The sequence below is a fragment of the Lissotriton vulgaris genome, chromosome 6 (assembly GCF_964263255.1).
Source record: "Lissotriton vulgaris chromosome 6, aLisVul1.2, whole genome shotgun sequence".
NCBI lineage: Eukaryota > Metazoa > Chordata > Amphibia > Caudata > Salamandridae > Lissotriton > Lissotriton vulgaris.
Genome location: NC_141694.1, coordinates 1,401,523,441 through 1,401,542,109, shown reverse-complemented (window position 1 = coordinate 1,401,542,109; position 18,669 = coordinate 1,401,523,441). Strand labels below are relative to the sequence as shown.

Below are 18,669 nucleotides of genomic sequence, written 5' to 3'. Positions count from 1 at the left end.
ATACTAGGAAGATCAGACCTATTCCAATCATGGAGTATTCACCTATCACAGCCCCGTCACCTCTCGCTATCCATTCCTGTTAAAGAAAACTTGTAGTTTGCAACCCATTAGGATACCGGCTGAATTGGCTCCTCAAAAGCCAGACTTTTCGATTCTATACAATGCCAAAGGGAGAAGTAATGCAGTCCTCACCCAGTAAGAAGTGGAAGCAGAAAGAGGAGGGGAAGCAAGATCTCCAACGGAGCTCTGGAAATGGCTTCCCAGTATGTTAAATGGCAAGCAGAAGAACTGACCGTATAGAGATATTGCTAAACAAGAGGAAAAAAGCGGTATACACATTCTATCATGGAACATAGCCGGAGCTAAAAGATTGCTGGAGGATGGATTACCTTTGGATGAATGGGCAAATTGCGATATAATCGCTCTACAAGAGACATGGCTGCAAGAAGAAATTGCGTTGGCCGGCTTCACGCACTATTCGGTACCCGCTGAAAAATGTAAAATCTATGGCAGAGCCATTGGTGGTCTCTCAGTCTATGTGTCGTCAGCTTTAAACATTAAGTCAGTCACGTTACAATAATCTGAGGGTTCTCCAAGTGCCAGAAGGAAAAGAGGGTCAGGATCACCCCTTTCTGCTGCTTAACCATGTCTTCTAATTTGGAAATGCAGATCTCAGCCTCATTAAGCCTAGTTGCGGAGTCCGCCTGCGATTTCGCAATCCGCCGAACCGAGCCCTGAAGCTTGCGACAAAGTTTGAACCCTTTGACTTTCTACCCTTGTCTCATCGCGAAGGGACATTATAGACTCGTAGATCAAAGCCAATGAAATATCGCCATTTGTTGCATTGGGGGAGCCCTCCTGGGATTGATGTGGTGTACCATTTTCGCCTATATTTCCTGGGGTTTTCGCTACATTTTTGCGGACGGTAGATGGACTGTCCTCCGTTATATCTACTGAGTCATCGAAACAGATACTGCTGGTTGAGCTACCCCCTTCCAAACTCTTATGCTGAGCATATTGTGCAACTAAATCCTCACAAGATGAGGGTAAAGATGGTTCTGACATTGAATAGAAATCTCCAGTCTGCGTCCTGTTGTATTAGTTGTTCTTCGCCCCCACTGCTGGTTCCTAATATCAGAGGTCCACCGTTTTCAGCAGGTAGACTATCCCGTCTGTTGAATCTCTTCAGTATTCAAATTAATATTAGGGGAAGGTGCTTCTGTCACCCCTTTTGCAGAGCCCCCCTTAGACTTATCCTTCCCTAGCGCAGCAGCTGCAAAGATTGCCGGTATAACTTTGTTCTTATCTGCCCCCGTCCTTTCTTTGCTTTGACTGCGTCAGGAAGACCTTTAGGATTCTTAACAGTTAATTGCGCGGGGGTAGTCGTGTTTCTGCTCACCTCGGGAGGGGCACCGCTCTCTCCTTGCTCCTCAGGTACCCACAGTTTCCCCCTCGTACCTTTCGGCGGCATTGCAGCAGCTCACTCTCCTGACCTCTATCCAGGTGTTACTGGTAGCCGGCAGTCTGCAGTTATTTCTGCCTCCTAACTTCTGCCACACACGCTGCTCTCCTGTCCAGCTTCGCCGGTCGCCGCTCACTAGTCACTCGTCAGCTACTCCAGACGATTACCGAAGACTCCCATCTGCGATTGAAGCCGCTGTAGTGGAGACCGGCGACCGCCCAACTGTCCGTGAGCTCAGCACCCAGAGCTGCCACAGCTGCCGCGGTTACTGTGAAAGGGGAAGAGTCGACCCCTCAGACTGTTGAAAAAGCTGCTGCAAATAGTTATCCACCGCTCACAGCCATAGCACTCCTCTGTACCCGGCGTGCATCGACTCTCGCTGTGTCTCTCCCAACCGTCTCTACAGGTTGCAGGCTAGTCAAGGGGCGGTCAGCCTACACGTCCACTCGCGTGGGCGCCATCTTGCCTCCAAAAAAGGTTTCTGAGAAGCGAACTGAGACCGGTCATGCACGTTCAATTGTAATTAGCTTGTACATTTTTGTAAATTCCACATCTTGAGTAAATGTGCTTTTGGGTGTAAGAGTTGTATCAGGTACAAACAGGTAAAATAGACACTCATCCCACCTGTATGTGTTGCTTGGGTGTTTTAGACAAACAGTGGTTTGCTTGGGTGTTTTAGACAAACAGTGGTCTGATCGGAAAAAACAACAAGAAAAACAGGAAAACTGAATATATTGATACCTCCTAACAGTATATGAAAAGAAAGAACTCCTTAGATTAATCAACATGTGCGGGGTTAGGGCAGCAGACAAAAATTCAATAAAAAATTTTTTTTAAACGCGCATGTACATGAATTCACTTCTGAAGAATTTTAGGTGAATTTGTAGTAGGCATATTTCATATGACATTCTAATCGCACATAGTATCAAAACTCTTAGCGCCAAAGAAGATTGGTGAGAAAAGTGAGTGCTCAGAGAGGGTTTGTGAAAATTAGGAGTGGAGAGTATTGAAAACATAGGGGTCCTTCCGTACATTATAAAAATGGTATTATTATATGTAGAGCCTGTCAGCATACAAATCATGTATTAAATTTATAGGATGGACATTTAGTTACATAACTAACATCAGTGGTATTACAATTTGTATATTCCTTCAACGTATGTGTCTGACCATTATGGCTGAAAATCCGAGTCTCTAAGGTTAATCCACACACCTTACAAACCCCACATTTAAATGACCCATAAGCTGAGGAAGGTACCAAAGTGTTTGTAAGGTAGGTTTTGGTGGACCCCACCAACAAAGAACTGCCTACGTGGTCTTTGATATTCTTCCTTCTTCTGAAGGAATAAATAGGTGGTTGTATCATGTCAATTTCATCAGATATTAGGGACCAATGACGGTTGATGACCTTGATTATCTCATTGCTACTTGTATTAAAAGTGGCTACGCAAGTCATCCTGTCGCAGGTCAGGACTCTACTCTGCCTTGGTTCAAGTAGGGTCTCTCGTGGGCAAAACCAAGCCCTTTTACGTGCCTTCTCCACAAGAATCTTAGGATACCCCCATCAGCTGTGACAGCTGAAATGCGAGGATTTCTTCAGAATGATCTTTAAATCTTGGCACTCTAGAGTGGGGAAGGGTCAGGGTGCTTACAGAGTAAGGAATTATCTTGTTCTCTCCACCGGACAGATTTAAAATTGTCCACGTCCTTTGGAAATACTTCAGCCACCACATATCCAAGCGTAAAAAGAAAATGTCTAAGTGCCGTAATGGCGCCTATATTTCTTGGCATCACTGTCCCTAAGAAAGGACGAGGAAAAGTAGTGAGTGCAGCGAAGAGCAATAACGGTTCAGAGTCTTGTGGGCAGTTTTACTCCATGTTCTAATGTAGGGCAGCTGATCCTGTGTTTATGGCGCACATTGTGTCTTTTTTTTTAAAGTCCACTATATCTTTGATTATTAAAATGAGAAGCAGATTACCTCTCCGGCCCCCTGCTATGCTACGTCTGACGCCTGCCTTGTGCAGGAATTGTAGACATCTGTGGTGTCCCATTGGCATACAATGTATGATTTCATGATGGAATACCAAAAATACAATTTGTTTAAAGTGCCCATAGGATGTCCATTCAGATACGGTAAATGCCCAAATCAGTTAATCAGAAATAGCCACCCCATATTTCCAGAACTGTGCTTTAGTTGGGCAGGTTAACAATTGACCAGTAATTTGCCCGAACTTGAGGATTTCCCATTAGTTTCTTCAAGAATGGAGTGATAATGTTGGGTTGCATTAATGCTGGCATAATTCCCTATGAATTAATTCCACTTGCAAAGTCGACCACTAGCCAAATAAGGAAGAACTCGTGTGCCACATTGGATGTTTTGATTCCTCTGAGTAGGCAATACCCTATGTACATTCCCGTTGGTTGGAAATAAAAAAAAGTTACCAACAGGAGATATTGTGTCAAAGGAAGGGTGTACATTACGACTTCTGTCAGAATAAAATAGAAATACAGATGCAACACGACACCGTCGCTTTGTATTGCAACATAATCAAAACGGAGTATTTAAACTGAAGACCGAGAACGAAATGAATAAAACCAGTGAACATGCTTGTGTTTCATGGCCCTGCAGTTTAAAGAAAGCAATCTTAATTATCCTTAGAACTCTACTTTGCACTTAAATCAAAGAACTAGACATACAGAGATGTGCTTCTTTGTTGGGTTCCTTCTCTGATTTTATCTTTTATTGTGTGCAGGTATGACACTCCAATTGATTCTCCATCCTTCCTGGACCGTCTGTACAAGCATGCTTTGTTCCTTAAAGACCGCAATCTCTTACAAGACGAAGATATGGCAGAAAGGTTGCATTCCTTGCTGGCTGTGCGAAGCGATGGAAGAAGAACTAAGGTTAGAGTTCATGATCACTGTGTACATCCATAACAAAAGTAGAATAGTGTCATTGGTCTGTTTGATATTAATACAATTAGGTGCTTGCCTCTGTGCGAAGTATACTGAAATTTATATTTATTCTGAGAATATTTTCATGTGTAGACATTTTGCCTGTTCATTTATAGCTTTTTTTAAACTCTTCGCTTATGACTCATTGACAAAATTCAGTTTTAGCCACAAGAGGCCAAAAAAAAAAAATCCATTATGCCGTATCTCAAAATTTCATAAATTGTGTTGATATCGTCAAACTTCTAGGTTTCTTAGGGCTCGATTATAGCAGGTACACAAGATGCTGTTGAGCGCTAATTAGCAGGTGTGCAATTTGCACTCAATTCCTAATTTGACTCTTCGTAATGGAGAGTAGTTTTTGTTAGTTCTCACTTTTAGGTGCACAGAAATTGCACGCGCTGTTTCTCCCACGATTTTATGCTGGATTTACCAGTTGCATGATTTGCACCTGACTCGTCACCCTATTTTGGGCGTTTTTGTAGTTTTATTAATGTACAGTCTTTCATGATATATTTATCGAAATAAAGACTTCTTTGAATTGAATTGAGGAGTTTGTGCTCAAAATGGGATATGCGGGACTTTGTTATAGGGCCACTAATAGCTAACATTGAAATGATCTGTCAGTCATTGTGGAGGTGATTGCTGTCAATTGATTGGCAGGAATGCCAGACCCTAGTTTCATCTTCTTTCTCATGTGCTTGTAACAATGCCAAACATTAATGCATGTAAAATATTTAGAGCCCACTGGATAAGCAGATAATGAAGCGCTCATTCAAAACACTTTTTGTTTATTAAACTAACTTGTGCACGTCAAGGCAATATTTACTTGTGCAAAATATGAGGCCAGAGGTACTGAAAGAAGAAAAAATATAACCTGAAAGGGGACTTACAGGTTTAAAAACGTTTCATCTTATATGTATTTGCTGTCTGTAGGGAGCACTTGAGGAGTAGATGCGGAAGAAACCGCAGTGGCATGTGTTGTCCAGTTCCTCTAGTATCTTTGCTGTCCAACATTGTTGACACTCAACAAAAACATATCTATACCCAGAGTTGAAAGCTTTGTTTGGTGCAGATGCAGCGAACAAGAAAGAGCGATTTTTCTACTCTAAAATTGTGCGCATTCTGGAGTTGAGGGTTTCAAATGAATTGCTGAAGAAACAGCTAAATGCCTGATTCCCAAAAATATATATATTTAATATATATATTTATATTTGATATCACACATAGGTGTGCCAAAAATGCCTGCAGCCATAATGCCACAGTCTTGATTCATTTAGCTGTGGTCTGTGGGCCCGCACCCCTGTGCACCTTTCTTAGTCCGACAGAAAATCTGAAAACATCATGGCTTTTCAGTGTCTCTATATTGAGGGATAGATCGTGTGTGTAACCACGGTAGTGAACAGAAGATCTTGCATTTACAATGGCAGTGCACGCATTGAAAGTAATTTCCTTGAACGGATTTGCTGCATTTCTGGTGGTTTCTCTTCCCCATTTTTATAGTGAACCTTGCTCCAAAAAAGAAAGATGTGTATGGATGGGACTGAAAACTTTCCCAAACAACCTCATTTTTAGGTCTCGGCTCAACGCGCGGAAGCGCGTCTCCGCCGAGATCTTTTGTCAGCGACTGTGTTTCCCAGGAGACAGTGTCGGCCACGCGCATCCTTGGAGGCGATTTGAAACGTGACCGCGCGCTGTGGCCAGGCGCTGTCTCCTGGGAAGCTCAAGCACTACACACGCATGCGCATACACACACACAAGCGCCCATGCACGCACGCACATACATACATACATACAGAGACACCCCCCTGACACATACACACACATGCGCACACACACAAGTGCACCGAGGCCCCCCCTCCCCCGCCGTCACCGTCGCACACATACATACACACACACACACGAGCATACACACACACACGTGCACCAATCCCGCTCCAGCCTTTTGGAACTTACCTTACCTCAGCACGCGGCGCCCAACCTCCTGCTGGCGCGGCCCCGGGGCTCTACACCGCTCACAGGAGCCCCGGGCCGCGAGACGCAACGACTCCGCCTGCCTCCTCTTCCGGTCTGAACGTGGCCCCACCCCCGTCACAGGCGACCGTGCCTGACTTCCGGGGCGGCCGCGATACTAAGAGACTGCTGGGGACAAAGTGTGGTCTGTGGAGTTACAATGGCTGCAAGCAAGGGGTGAGTGTGAAAGTGCCGACCTTATTTATGTTTAATGATAAAAACAAGGTTAAACTTAAAAATCTGAGTATCTATTACACAGAGAAGATGGGATGGGCAGATCTACAGCACAAAACTCCTAAAATGCAAACGTGTTAAAGAAGACCCATAGAAAGCAACAGGCTGTTCACATACACTGAACATCTGCCTGTGATAAATGCAATATAAACTGTGATAAAACTGCATTGGCGACACCCCAATATGTTACATTGAAATATTAGGGATTAAATCCCAGTTGTCGCTGTGTGTTTAAGAAACATCTGTTAGTACAGTGTGTGGAAAGCTTTTTCAGAAACATCTGTTAGTACAGTGTGTGGAAAGCTTTTTCAGAAACTATGTAGGAGCGTGATTGGAGACCCACAACAGCAAATAACCCAATCACAAAAACGCTGGTACATTGCACAGGCAGAATCTACTACATTAACTGATGCAAATGAAAAGCATCTTTGCTTCTACTTCAGGACGTACAACCATTTTCAAAATATTAAATGACCTGATCCCCTCCCCAAGTTTGGAGGGAGATTTGTAGCAGCACTGTTACAAAAATATTTCTCAAGTTGATTTTTAATTTTTAGTGGCCTAAAGTTAAGCACTGTCTACTTTGAACAAGGGAACCAGGTTCGAGTCCTTGCCTCGACTTACCATCCTGTGATTATGACAAAATCACTTAATTTCCCTGTACCTAAAAATGAATGTATATGTAATGTAATCTGGTGCTTATATAAAACTGTTCCATTGCCTCTGGGTCGTGTTCGCACCATATAGACCTTCGAAAAAGACTCTGACATTTTAATAGAAGTCTACTTGAAATTAAAACGACTGCTCTTTCTGCTGCAACACTTCCAAGGTGCTCCAAGATGTATGTATGTCAAGCTTTGCATGCAGCCTGTACAAAAGTCCCTGCAGGTTTCAGATACAAAGGCTGTGAGCGGGCTAGGGTGCTAGTATTATCTCTACCTGGTGGTGAGTGGTGAGTGCAGAGTGGTGAGTGCAGAGTGGTGAGTGCAGAGTGGTGAGTGCAGAGTGGTGAGTGCAGAGTGGTGAGTGCAGAGTGGTGAGTGCAGAGTGGTGAGTGCAGAGTGGTGAGTGCAGAGTGGTGAGTGCAGAGTGGTGAGTGCAGAGTGGTGAGTGCAGAGTGGCGAGTGCAGAGTGGTGAGGGCAGAGTGGTGAGGGCAGAGTGGTGAGGGCAGAGTGGTGAGTGCAGAGTGGTGAGTGCAGAGTGGTGAGTGCAGATTGGTGAGTGCAGAGTGGTGAGTGCAGAGTGGTGAGTGCAGAGTGGTGAGTGCAGAGTGGTGAGTGCAGAGTGGTGAGTGCAGAGTGGTGAGTGCAGAGTGGTGAGTGCAGAGTGGTGAGGGCAGAGTGGTGAGGGCAGAGTGGTGAGGGCAGAGTGGTGAGGGCAGAGTGGTGAGTGCAGAGTGGTGAGTGCAGAGTGGTGAGTGTGCAGAGTGGTGAGTGTGCAGAGTAGTGAGTGTGCAGAGTAGTGAGTGTGCAGAGTAGTGAGTGTGCAGAGTAGTGAGTGTGCAGAGTAGTGAGTGTGCAGAGTAGTGAGTGTGCAGAGTGAGTGTGCAGAGCAGTGAGTGCAGAGCAAGTGTGCAGAGCATTGTGTGCTGTTGAGTGCAGAGTGCTGTGTATTGGCAATGTTAATGACAATGCCCATTTATTTTTGATTTAAAGAAAAAAAATGTCATGAGCAATGCCAATAGCTCTACCTTTAATGATGCCGAGACCATTGCATTGCAAATGCTTGTTAGTTGTGTTGGGGAAAGGTTTCTTCATGAGAAAATATATTTTGCTGTTAAAAATACTATATACACACTTTTCAGCTGCACTTTCTCGGGACAAAGTATTGCAGAGGCGCTGTACACGTGGTAATCTATGTTCAGCATACATCTTGTAGCAAAGTCATGAGGATTCTTTTTTGGGGGGACTTGGGAATCATGTTTTATTATTGTTCTATAATAAGGATTTAAGAATACTTAAGAGAGCAAAATTAGCAATGAGATTTTGTGTGACTTGTGCTCTTGAAACCCATTGTGCGTATTCAGGCATCATTATATCCAATAGACTTTTGCCGAGCAAGAGATGCTGGATTGGGTTTTTGAACATTTTGTAACTAAGGGATCTCAGTGATAGTATGGCAATGTCGTGTTTTTTTATTATTCTAATCTTATGTTTTACTTCAATCCTGATTTTTCACGCTCAGTTCCGTTTTTAGATTTAATTGCAAGGTTTTGACTAGACCTTCAATTTCTCCTCTATATTCCCTTATCCACATTTACACATATAAGATGGCCGTCACTTTTCTACACTAATAAATGACCCACTTGGTTGACACGACCCAATCGACCATCGCTATAAGATATACACAATTAGTCTTTTTAACCCTGTGTTTAGAAAGTGTGAGTTTTTCTCGTCTTCAGACACCTGCCGTACAAACGGATGATGGCAGTGTACAAGGCTTTTAGCTGAATTTCAGTCGGAGAAGAATCTCTTACACTTTAATATAAGGAAGTGCCTTTGCCAGGCACTTCCATACTTATTTCCCAGTAGATGTCTTTTCAGTTTCACAGAGCAGTATTAATTCTTTGAGGAGTAACCACTCTGTTTTAATGATGAAAACTGGATTCAACAAGTACACTAAATAACACAAATGTTGCTCAAGAATTACTAACTGTCTAGCTTTCGACTCCTTTTGAATGTTTTAGCAAGCACACTTATGCACTTTGCTACTTCCTGTTATTAAAGGCAATATCTTTGCCCTCGCCTCTGGAGTTTGGACCAAGCTCACTATGCGGTTAAATGAACCACTAATTGCACAGTGACTACAACTATCCCTGTTGGTTGTAGATGAGAGCAACTGTTTATGATTACTAATTACACTCATCTCTAAATAGGATGCCTTGGCTACGGTTCTCTGTTCTTACAAATGTATATTTCCATTTTGATTTTAGAAAAATATGTACTACAATATCCGTGATGAAGGATTTAGGTATGCAAAATGTAGTGGGATTAAGAACCATGCGAACATAAATGATCTGAATGGGCACTTGATTGCCATTGATAACATATAGCACTACTAAATGATAAATCAATCAATCAATCAATCAAACATTTATACAGTGCGGCAAATCACCTGTGAGGGTCTTGAGGTGCTGGAGATGTTGGCTGCTGCGTGGTGGTTTGATCATTCGAAGATCCAGGTCTTCAGCTCTTTCCTGATTTGCTGGAGTGATGGTGTGGTCCTGGTGTGCAGGGGGAGGTTGTTCCATGTCTTAGATCTCAGACGCAAGAAGGGCGGTCCTCTGCTGTTGATTCGACGGATCTTGGCTGTGTCTGCGAGGAGAGGGAAGTGGATTGAAGGTGTCTAGTCAGTTGGTGGAAGGTCAGGCGTTTGTTGATGTATGTTGGTACTTCGTTGTTCAAGGCCTTGTCAGTGTGGGTTAGCATTTTGAACTGGCAGCTCTTCTGAATCAGGAGACAGTATAGTTTCTTGATATGGGGTGTGATGTGAATCCTTCTAGGGACTTGCAGTATGAGTCTTGCAGCTGAGTTTTGCATTGTCTGGAGTCTCTTAAGGAGGTGTGCAGTAATTCCTACGTAGTGTGTGTTTCCATAGTCCAGTCCGCTGGTGATGAGGGCCTGCATTACGTTCTTCTGGTGTTGACTGGAAGCCACCTGAAGATCGGCGTAGCATGCCACAGGTGTGGAAGCAGGCAGATGAGACTGCGTTGACTTGTTTCTTCCTGGATACTTGCTGAACAAGATGATGCTGAGGTTACTGGCGGAGTCTGTTGGGGTGGGGGCTGGGCTGAGTTCAGTGGGCCACCATGATTTGTCCCATGCGTTGATCCATGGCGACGTGTTATTCCCAAAGATAAGGATTTCTTCTTCACTGTGTTGAGTTTGAAACAGTTGTCCTTCATCCAGTCCGCGACTTTCATTATGTATCTGTGGAAGTTGGCTTTGGTGGTGGAGCGGTCTTCAGGCAGTGAGAGGATGAGCTGGGTGTCGTCAGTTTAGGAGATGATGTTGAGTCTGTGCAATCTGACGGTTTTAGCAAGGGGGTCATGTAAGTGTTGAAGAGGGTGGGGCTTAGGGGATGCTGCAGATGATCTTCTTGGGCTCTGAGGTGAACAGTGGGAGACGGATATTTAAGTTCTACCGGTGAGGTACGAGACAATCCATTTAAGGGTTTCTCGCTGGATCCCGATGTGGTGAAGTCTGTTGATCATGATGTCTAGGGAGATGGTGTGAAACACGGCAGAAAGGTCCAGGAGGATGAGGGCTGCCATTTCTCTGCAGTCCAGAAAGGTTCTGATGTCGTCAGTTACTGCTATCAGGCTGTCTTTGTGCTGTGGTTAGGTCAAAATCTGGATTGGGAGGGGTCCAGGAGGTTGTGGTCTTTTAGGTGTTGGGCGAGTTGCTGGTTAATGGTTTTCTCAAGGACTTTTGCTGGATAGAGGAGAAGGGAGATGGGCTGGTAGTTCTTTGATTCGGCTGGACCATCTGATGTTTTTTTTCAGGAGGGGCCTCACTTCAGCATGGTTCCAGTCTTCAGGGAAGGAGGACGCAGTGCTGGAAGTGTTCAGAACCTTCCTGAGCTCATAGCTGATTGTCGTGCTTCCGAGGTTGAAGAGGAGTCCGCGGGTGCCCCAGAGGTGCTCTCTGGGGCACCCGCGGAGGTCATGATGGAGATAATGTCTTTCGTGGTGAGCAGGTGCCAGTGGTTAGCAGGTGATCGGGTTTTGTGTTTGTGGATGTGAGCTTGTTGGTGTTGTTGGTGGTGGGGGTTTGGCGTTTGAAATTTTCGTAGATGGCCAAGATCTTGTCTTGTAAGAAGACAGGAAGGTTGTCACACAGTTCCTAGGAGGGTGTAGTGTCGTTCTCAGTAGCTGCTGGATTGGTGAACTCCTTCACAACAGTAGTGAAGAGTTCTTTGCTGTGGTTTGTGCTGGCTTCAAAGCGGTCTGCTAGGGCGTTCCTCTTAGTTTCTTTCAGGAGGCGTGGCATTGGTTGAGAGCGGTCCTGAAAGCGATGTGCTCTTCCATCTTTTTGCTGATGCGCCACTTCTTTTCTAGTTGCCAGCAGTTGTATTTGGTTGGGGGCAGTTCCTCTGTGAACCAGCTTGTTCCCTTGATTTGTCCTTTGATCATTGATGTCTTGGGGGGCGCAATGGCATCGGCACAATCTGTGATCCACTGGGGAAAGTTTTTTGCTGCTAGTTCTTGGTTGTATGTAGAGTTTGGGAGGTGGGAGCAGGGAGCGTTTTTTCACTGGTCTTCCAATACATTTTTCCAGTCTCTGCACTTGAATCTGAGGGGAAACGGTGCAGGTGGATTCTGAGATGGTGAAGTACACTGTAGTGGTCGGACCCAGTGAGTTGTGAGGTGTGGTTTACCTGACTGTTGTTGGAGGTAAGGTTGGGGTAGAGTGTGTGTCCTGCAATGTTAGTTTGGCCGGTGATAAACTTGAGGCCTGTGTTGCTCATGGTCCGTAGGGGGTCGTGGTGTTGGTGTCAATGGTGTAGTTGAGGTCCCCTAGGAAGATGTAGTTCTTGGAGTTGATTTTGAGTGGGGCAAAGAGGTATCGGATGGCACTGTAGAAGCTGGGGCGTAGTCATGGTGGTTCGTAGGCAAGAGTGCCTCTCATGGTACTTTTTCCGGCTGTGTGGAGTTGGAAGTTGAGGTGTTCCATTACCAGGGTCTGGTCATCTGGGGAGGTTGTACAGCAGAAGGTGACCCAGTACATGGTGGCGATTCCACCTAGTTTGTTGGTTTGGTCACTGTGCGTTATCTTTTAACCTTTGGAGATGTTAAGGCGATGTCTGGAGTGGAGGCGGGGTTTAGCCAGGTTTCTGTGAGGAAGATGAAATCTGGGGTGAGAGATGAGATAGTGTTCCAGATCTCCGTGGCGTGTTTACTGAGTGATCGTGCATTGAGTAGGATGCACTGGAGTTGTCAGGGTGGTCTTGGTCGACATGGTGGCCGCATTTGCGGTGTCCTTAGTGTTGTTGGTTGCTTCGGTGCTGCAGGCAAGGCGGGAGTGTAGGCAAGAGAACGGTCCTCTGGTGGGAATGTGCGGCAGCAGTCGTTGGTTCGACTGGGGTCTAGGGCTCGGAGGTCTGCTGTGGTGTAGCTTTGTGGGGTAGAAGGGGCAGGGGTCCCGGCGCTGGGCGCAGTCCAGACGCAGACTGGCGCAGAAGGGCTTGTCTTTTGGGTGCCTTCAGCCATGTAGCAGCCTCTTAAATAAGTCCTGGGAGGTTGAAGGGGATTGCCAGAGGCAGGAGGGCAAGGAGTGGAAAAAATGGCGGGAACGGACACCGGATGAAAACAATAGAACAAATAAACAAAACAATATTCAGTAGTACAGACACTGGGAACAAAACAATTTAGTTGGAAACAACAACAGGGGCAATATATAGCAAGACACGCAAAATGTAAATTATGAAAGAAAAGCCGTCAGCAGTGGGCTTGAAACATGGCCACACAGACCTGTGTCAGAGTCACAGTGCCCCTGTGCTACTTACAGCAGCAGCAGGGAAACAGTGCTCTGACTCAGGGGATCATTCTTCTGATGAACCAAAAAATAAAATAATTATAAGTTTGATACTTTCATTTGGATTATGTGAATCTGCTTAGGCTGTACACACAGCAGTGCATCGTCGAGTCCTCTAGGATGGATGACAAGAGGCTTATTATAGCCCTAAAATGTACCCCTTGGGAACAGAAGTAGCTTGGGCTATTATTAAACAAACAGATTCAAAAATCAAAACAAGGAATAAACTTCTATGAGTCAAGCGCCTGACACACCTGCATAGGAAACGAAGATACATCTATCTGAGCTGAAGCAGATATCCAATATTGTAAAGGATGTCTCCGCTAACTGTAATGATTAGTGTCTTGAGTGTGTCTACATTTCTCAAGGGTCTAGAAGAATGTGCCCCACATTGAGCTCCAAAATGATACATTTTCATTTTATATGGCTTTCCCGACCTCCTGGCATTAAGGATTTTGTCAATGTGCGAACCTGGGACAGAAGCAACTACCTTGCAACTCACTGATCAGTACTTAAGTGAGATGGGGTTTCAGCTACCGATCGAATATCACAAGAATGATTAGTTGACCCCAAGCCCTCTTTCATGATAGAAAGGCACACTCAAGAACACTAGGAAACAATGGATATAGTTTAAAGATTTATTTCAAAATTAAAAACCTACCCTAATGCATGCTTTATGAGTTGTAACTATAATTAAAACAAGCATTTACAATGCAATGGTCTCGGCATTATTAAAGGTATAGCTATTGGCATTGCTCATGACTTTTTTTTTTTTTTATTAAATCATAAATAAATGGCATTGTCATTTACATTGCCAATAGCTTAATCGTTAAATAAATGGCATTGTCTTTAGGCAACAGGCATCCTTATACACATTTTATTTACTTCACGCCGTCATTCAACAGTATAAATATGTGCTACCTGTTACAAAAGTGCAAGCCTTATGGCCCCCTTCTCGCATCTTCTAGGGACTATTATTGAGCTCCGTCCAAATATATGGGTAAATGTTCAGGTATAGATCAAGAGACCACACAAAACAAGATAGGGGAGCAGAAAAGGAGAGAATGAATGAGAGAGGGTGGACGAGACCGTCAGAAGAGCGGCGAGGAGAAAAAGGCGGGATAGACAGGAAAAAAAGAGAGAAAGGGGTCGAACAGAGATAAGAGAGAAATGGTAGCCACGGAGAGCACTTCTGCAGACAGTCTCAAATAGTTCAGCTGTAAACTGCGACTACTCCGCTGCCCACATTTTACTTCGAAGTGCATCAGGAGAGAACAATGTTCTATAGGTTTTTACAAAAGAAAAATGAAGTTCTGTTTCCATGACTGCCAAGTCCCTTCCTCCAGAAGTGAAGGTATGCATAATCTCCCAAGTGACTGGTGGCATGGACCGACATTTGGTGGCGAGCTGTCCGGCGCCATACCACCTTCTTGTCTCTCGAGGGACAAGCTTGCAGGCCTTATCAAGGTGTGCATGCATGGGCAGGGAGGGAGGAATCTGCAGAAACACGTCCACCCCTTGCTTTGGGATGGTCTTCCCTCACGCCGCCGACTAAATGACCTCCCAATTCCACCCTGCTTTCAAAAGCACTTTCCACTGTCAGCAGCCCCCCCCCCCCTTAACCACAGTGCGTGGCCGGACACGGCAGGCCGCAGCCCCCAGGCTCACTCCTCCCTTACTGGCACCTGTGGGTTAGGGGGCCGACTGTGCATCTAAACAGCCTGTTATCCAATGCATACATCGAGGTACGTCACCTGTAGGGACCATGGGAGAGCGATGGTTGTGAGAGCGTCGGAAATGCAGTAAAGGTGCAGCGAGCAAGAGAAAGTGAGTAAAAGAGAAAAACAACGCAAGGCAGATTTAGAGAAAAGGGAGGGATAGAGAGCCAGGCGGTTGAGTTAAGGAAGGCAAGGCGAAGGAGCGGAAGACACGACAAAACCAGTGGGGTGAAAGAAAAGAAAGGGTCGTAGAAAAGTAGAGTTTGAAAGTGAAAGTAAGACAGAAGGGGAGATAGATAGTTACGTCAGTCAGACAGTGAAAGACAACAAAAGCCAGAAAATGGCAAAGAAGCTAAATGAGGAGGGAAAGAGAGTTGAGAAGCGGTTTGAGAGGGCGAGAATATGGGATTAGAAACTGCATGAAGACAAGGCCTGGGAAGTGAATGAACACAGGGAGTGGAGGTAATACAAGATATGGAACGCACAGATTATTACGAATGACAACATAAAATAGTGGATGGTAGAAAAAAAGGTTAGCATATTAATAAAAGTAAGAAGTAAAAAACATACATGAACTTCCTTCAAAACACACCTTTCTGCAGTGTTGTGTCTCCATTGGCGCACGCAAGTCAGGCAATGTCGCCTGTGACGGGGGCGGGGCCGCGTCTGGACCGGAAGAGAAGGCAGGCGGACTAAATGCGTATCGTGGCCCGGGGCTCCTGTGAGCAGTGGAGAACCCCGGGGCCTTCAGGAGGTTACGCAAGTGTTGCGGGGCTCCCTTGACCAAGAGGGAGCCCCGTGAAAGGAGCTGGCAAGAGCCGCAGCGGCGGAGTCCCCTGAGATTGGCCCGGCAAGTTAAAAAGGGCTGGGGGGTCTTGGTGAACTTGTGTGTGTGTCTGTGTGCGACGGGGGGGAGCACTCGTGTGTGTGTGTGCACGTGTGTATGTGTGGGGGGGTGTCTATGTGCGTGCATGGGCGCTCGTGTGTCTGTGTGTCTGTGTGAATGCGCGACAGCAGCTGCCCACAGCGAGCGCGTACGCGTGCGCATTTCAAATCGCCTCCAAGGCGATGCGCGCGGCCAGGATTGTCTCCTGGAAAGCAAACACGGCAACAATAGGTTCTCGGCGAGAACGCGCTTCCGCGCGCTTAGCCGAGACCTAAAAAACAGAATGGAAGCTGCAACGTTTACAAGTGATGTGAACAGTAGGAAATATTCATATATATCGGCTGTTTAGCTTTATTTCAATCTCGGCCCCTATCTTCGGCCCTCCACACAAAACTATGCACCAAAAGGAAAAGCTAATTTGAGCTTCAAAGATGGTTCACTTTCTCTTATCTGCTTTGAATACTGAATTTATTGTTCAGTGTAACATCATAGTCTATTATTCTTGTCTACGCTGGAAGCATGGCTAATAAGGTCCCAACCAGTGAAGGCTGAATGTGCCTCACACCTCCCATTGTCCTTCAACACAAGTAGGTATGGCTTATTTCTGTCTTGTGGCATGAAACTCCTCTCTAGCCCTTCGCACTCTGGTCCTAACTTATATAACATTATCTGACGGCTGTCGAATCTTTTAGAATGAACAATTATCAGAAAGTTGCATAAAGCCTTTTTACTTATTTTCCTTCTTCGAAACCATGCTTTTTGCATTATAATGAGAAACAAGAAGTACACTTATCAGATTTCAATGAAGCTTTTTCTTGACTATGTAATTATAATAATTATTTTTTAAACTGTTTTTCTTATTTTATTTTTAAACCTTAGCCAGTACGATAGCAGTTGATCCATATATATAACAAGTTCAACAGTATCATTAATAGTTTTTACATATAAACGTACAGAGGTTACTTTAAAATAATTTCTTGACTGGTACCCCTCCCCTCTACCCCACTGTAGGTTAAGCATGACCCACCCCCAATGTGTCCTCTTGGGAGACCAGGATGTCAGTCGACAAGTTGTGGGTCTAATGTGGAGGGGCATGTACTGTCAGTTTCCTCCCCAGTCACCTCCAGGTTGTAATACTTTAAACATGCCTTCCAAATCTTCCCAAACGTTTTTGGGCATCCCCTGGCAGCATAAATCGTTTTCTCTGCCCCATGTATAAGTCCATACTGGCCCTCCACTCTGCCATATTAGGCGACTGTTTTACCCCAATACCTGGCAATGTCATGCTTGGGTACTATAAGCCCCAGATTACTCAATAGGAGTTTGTAACTGGGGATATCCACATCTGTGGGGATGCCAGCAGGATGTATTTTGGGTCCATATGGATTTGCACTTCAAATATATCTTTTAGCTCCTCAACTATTCGTGACCAGTACCTTTGTATTTGCTGGCAGTCCCACATGGTATGTATATAGGTTCCTTGCTCTGACCTGCAACGCAGGCAATTGTGTGTCTCTGCCTTGCCCATTGTGTTGAGTCACGCTCTGTCATAGTACACCCTGTGTAATATTTTAAACTGTATTAGTTTAATTGCCACCTCTCTGGGGTGTATCAGCACCACTTCCCAATTTATGTCCTCAAGTGTACCTGTGGTTTCTTTCCATTTGCCTCTAAGGGCTAGTAAACTATTGGTGATATCGTTTATTAAGGTTCTATATGTCCAGGAAACTGCCTCAGGGGATATCTCTTCCTGTAGTAGTCTCCCTTCTAGCGGTGCGTATTCCGGGTGTAATAGTTATTTTTAAACAGAGGAGGCAACTCTGCCTAAATGCTGTGAATATATTTGAGTAGATTTGATTATCTGGTTGCAAAGAAAAGTGACATTAAACAAGCATGCGCTCTATATTTGTCAATAAACAATTAACATATCTAACGAAAAAAGGGAAAATGTAGAAAAGAAAACATAATTATAGAGTAAGAAGGTTAGTATGAGAGATTTTATTACATTTATAATGCTTCACTATGAAATGCAACCCACTAACATGAAGCGAAACTAGGGGGGAAATTACCAATATCGAGACTATAAACATTTCCTTACCAGACCTACAGAAATTTACAGAAGAGTGATGTAAGAGAATCGTACACAGCATGTCAGAAGCTTTTATGGGATGGACCAATTTATTTTGCAATGCCACTTTTTGCTTTCGGATCCAAAGAGCAGCTTGTAATCAACAAAACACATTCTGGGAGGAGAGAAAACACTGTTGTATTGTTTCGGGCTCGAGACAAAGGGCTAGATGTAGGTAATGAAAATTTACCGATTGTAAAATACTGAATTTTACTGATTCGGTATTTTAGAATTGGTAAATGCAATGTAGATAAAAATTTGGTAAGTATTACCGAATCAGTACGATTCGGTATTTACCGAATCGGTATTTACAGATTCGGTAATTCCTATTCATTCCTATGGGCCTGGAGGCCCATAGTAATGAATGTGAATTACTGAATCGGTAAATACCGATTCGGTAAAATAGGGAAACATTCAAGGGTGGCAGGGTGTCACATTTACACCCTGTTGCACCTCTGAAAAGTGCTTGTGTGCACATGTGGTACACATACATGCCCTAAGGACATGTATGTCTGCTACATGGCACCTTTGAAAATGCACAGATTTGCATTTTCAAAGGTATTCGTTATTTACCACCAACTAATAGTTGGTGGTAAATAATGAATCCTTAAATGTAAAAAGTACTCACTTGAGTTCTCTTTACCGAATCGGTATGTTAAGAATTCGGTAATTTACCGATTCCTTAAATTACAGAATCGGTAAATTACTGAATCCTACTATTTGGCCACCTACATCTGA

The 18,669-nt window shown here is 44.5% G+C and overlaps 1 protein-coding gene across 3 annotated transcripts in view; it reads left to right on the top strand.

Moving 5' to 3' along the window:
* The window catches only part of KIZ (kizuna centrosomal protein), an 880,037-nt gene that overhangs the window by 387,424 nt on the left and 473,944 nt on the right, over positions 1–18,669 (top strand). For all 3 annotated transcript variants that reach the window (XM_086927508.1, XM_086927510.1, XM_086927509.1), the window contains exon 9: positions 4,217–4,367. In XM_086927508.1, coding sequence (XP_086783634.1) covers positions 4,217–4,367 — 151 coding nt within the window. The remainder of the gene's footprint in view (positions 1–4,216; positions 4,368–18,669) is intronic.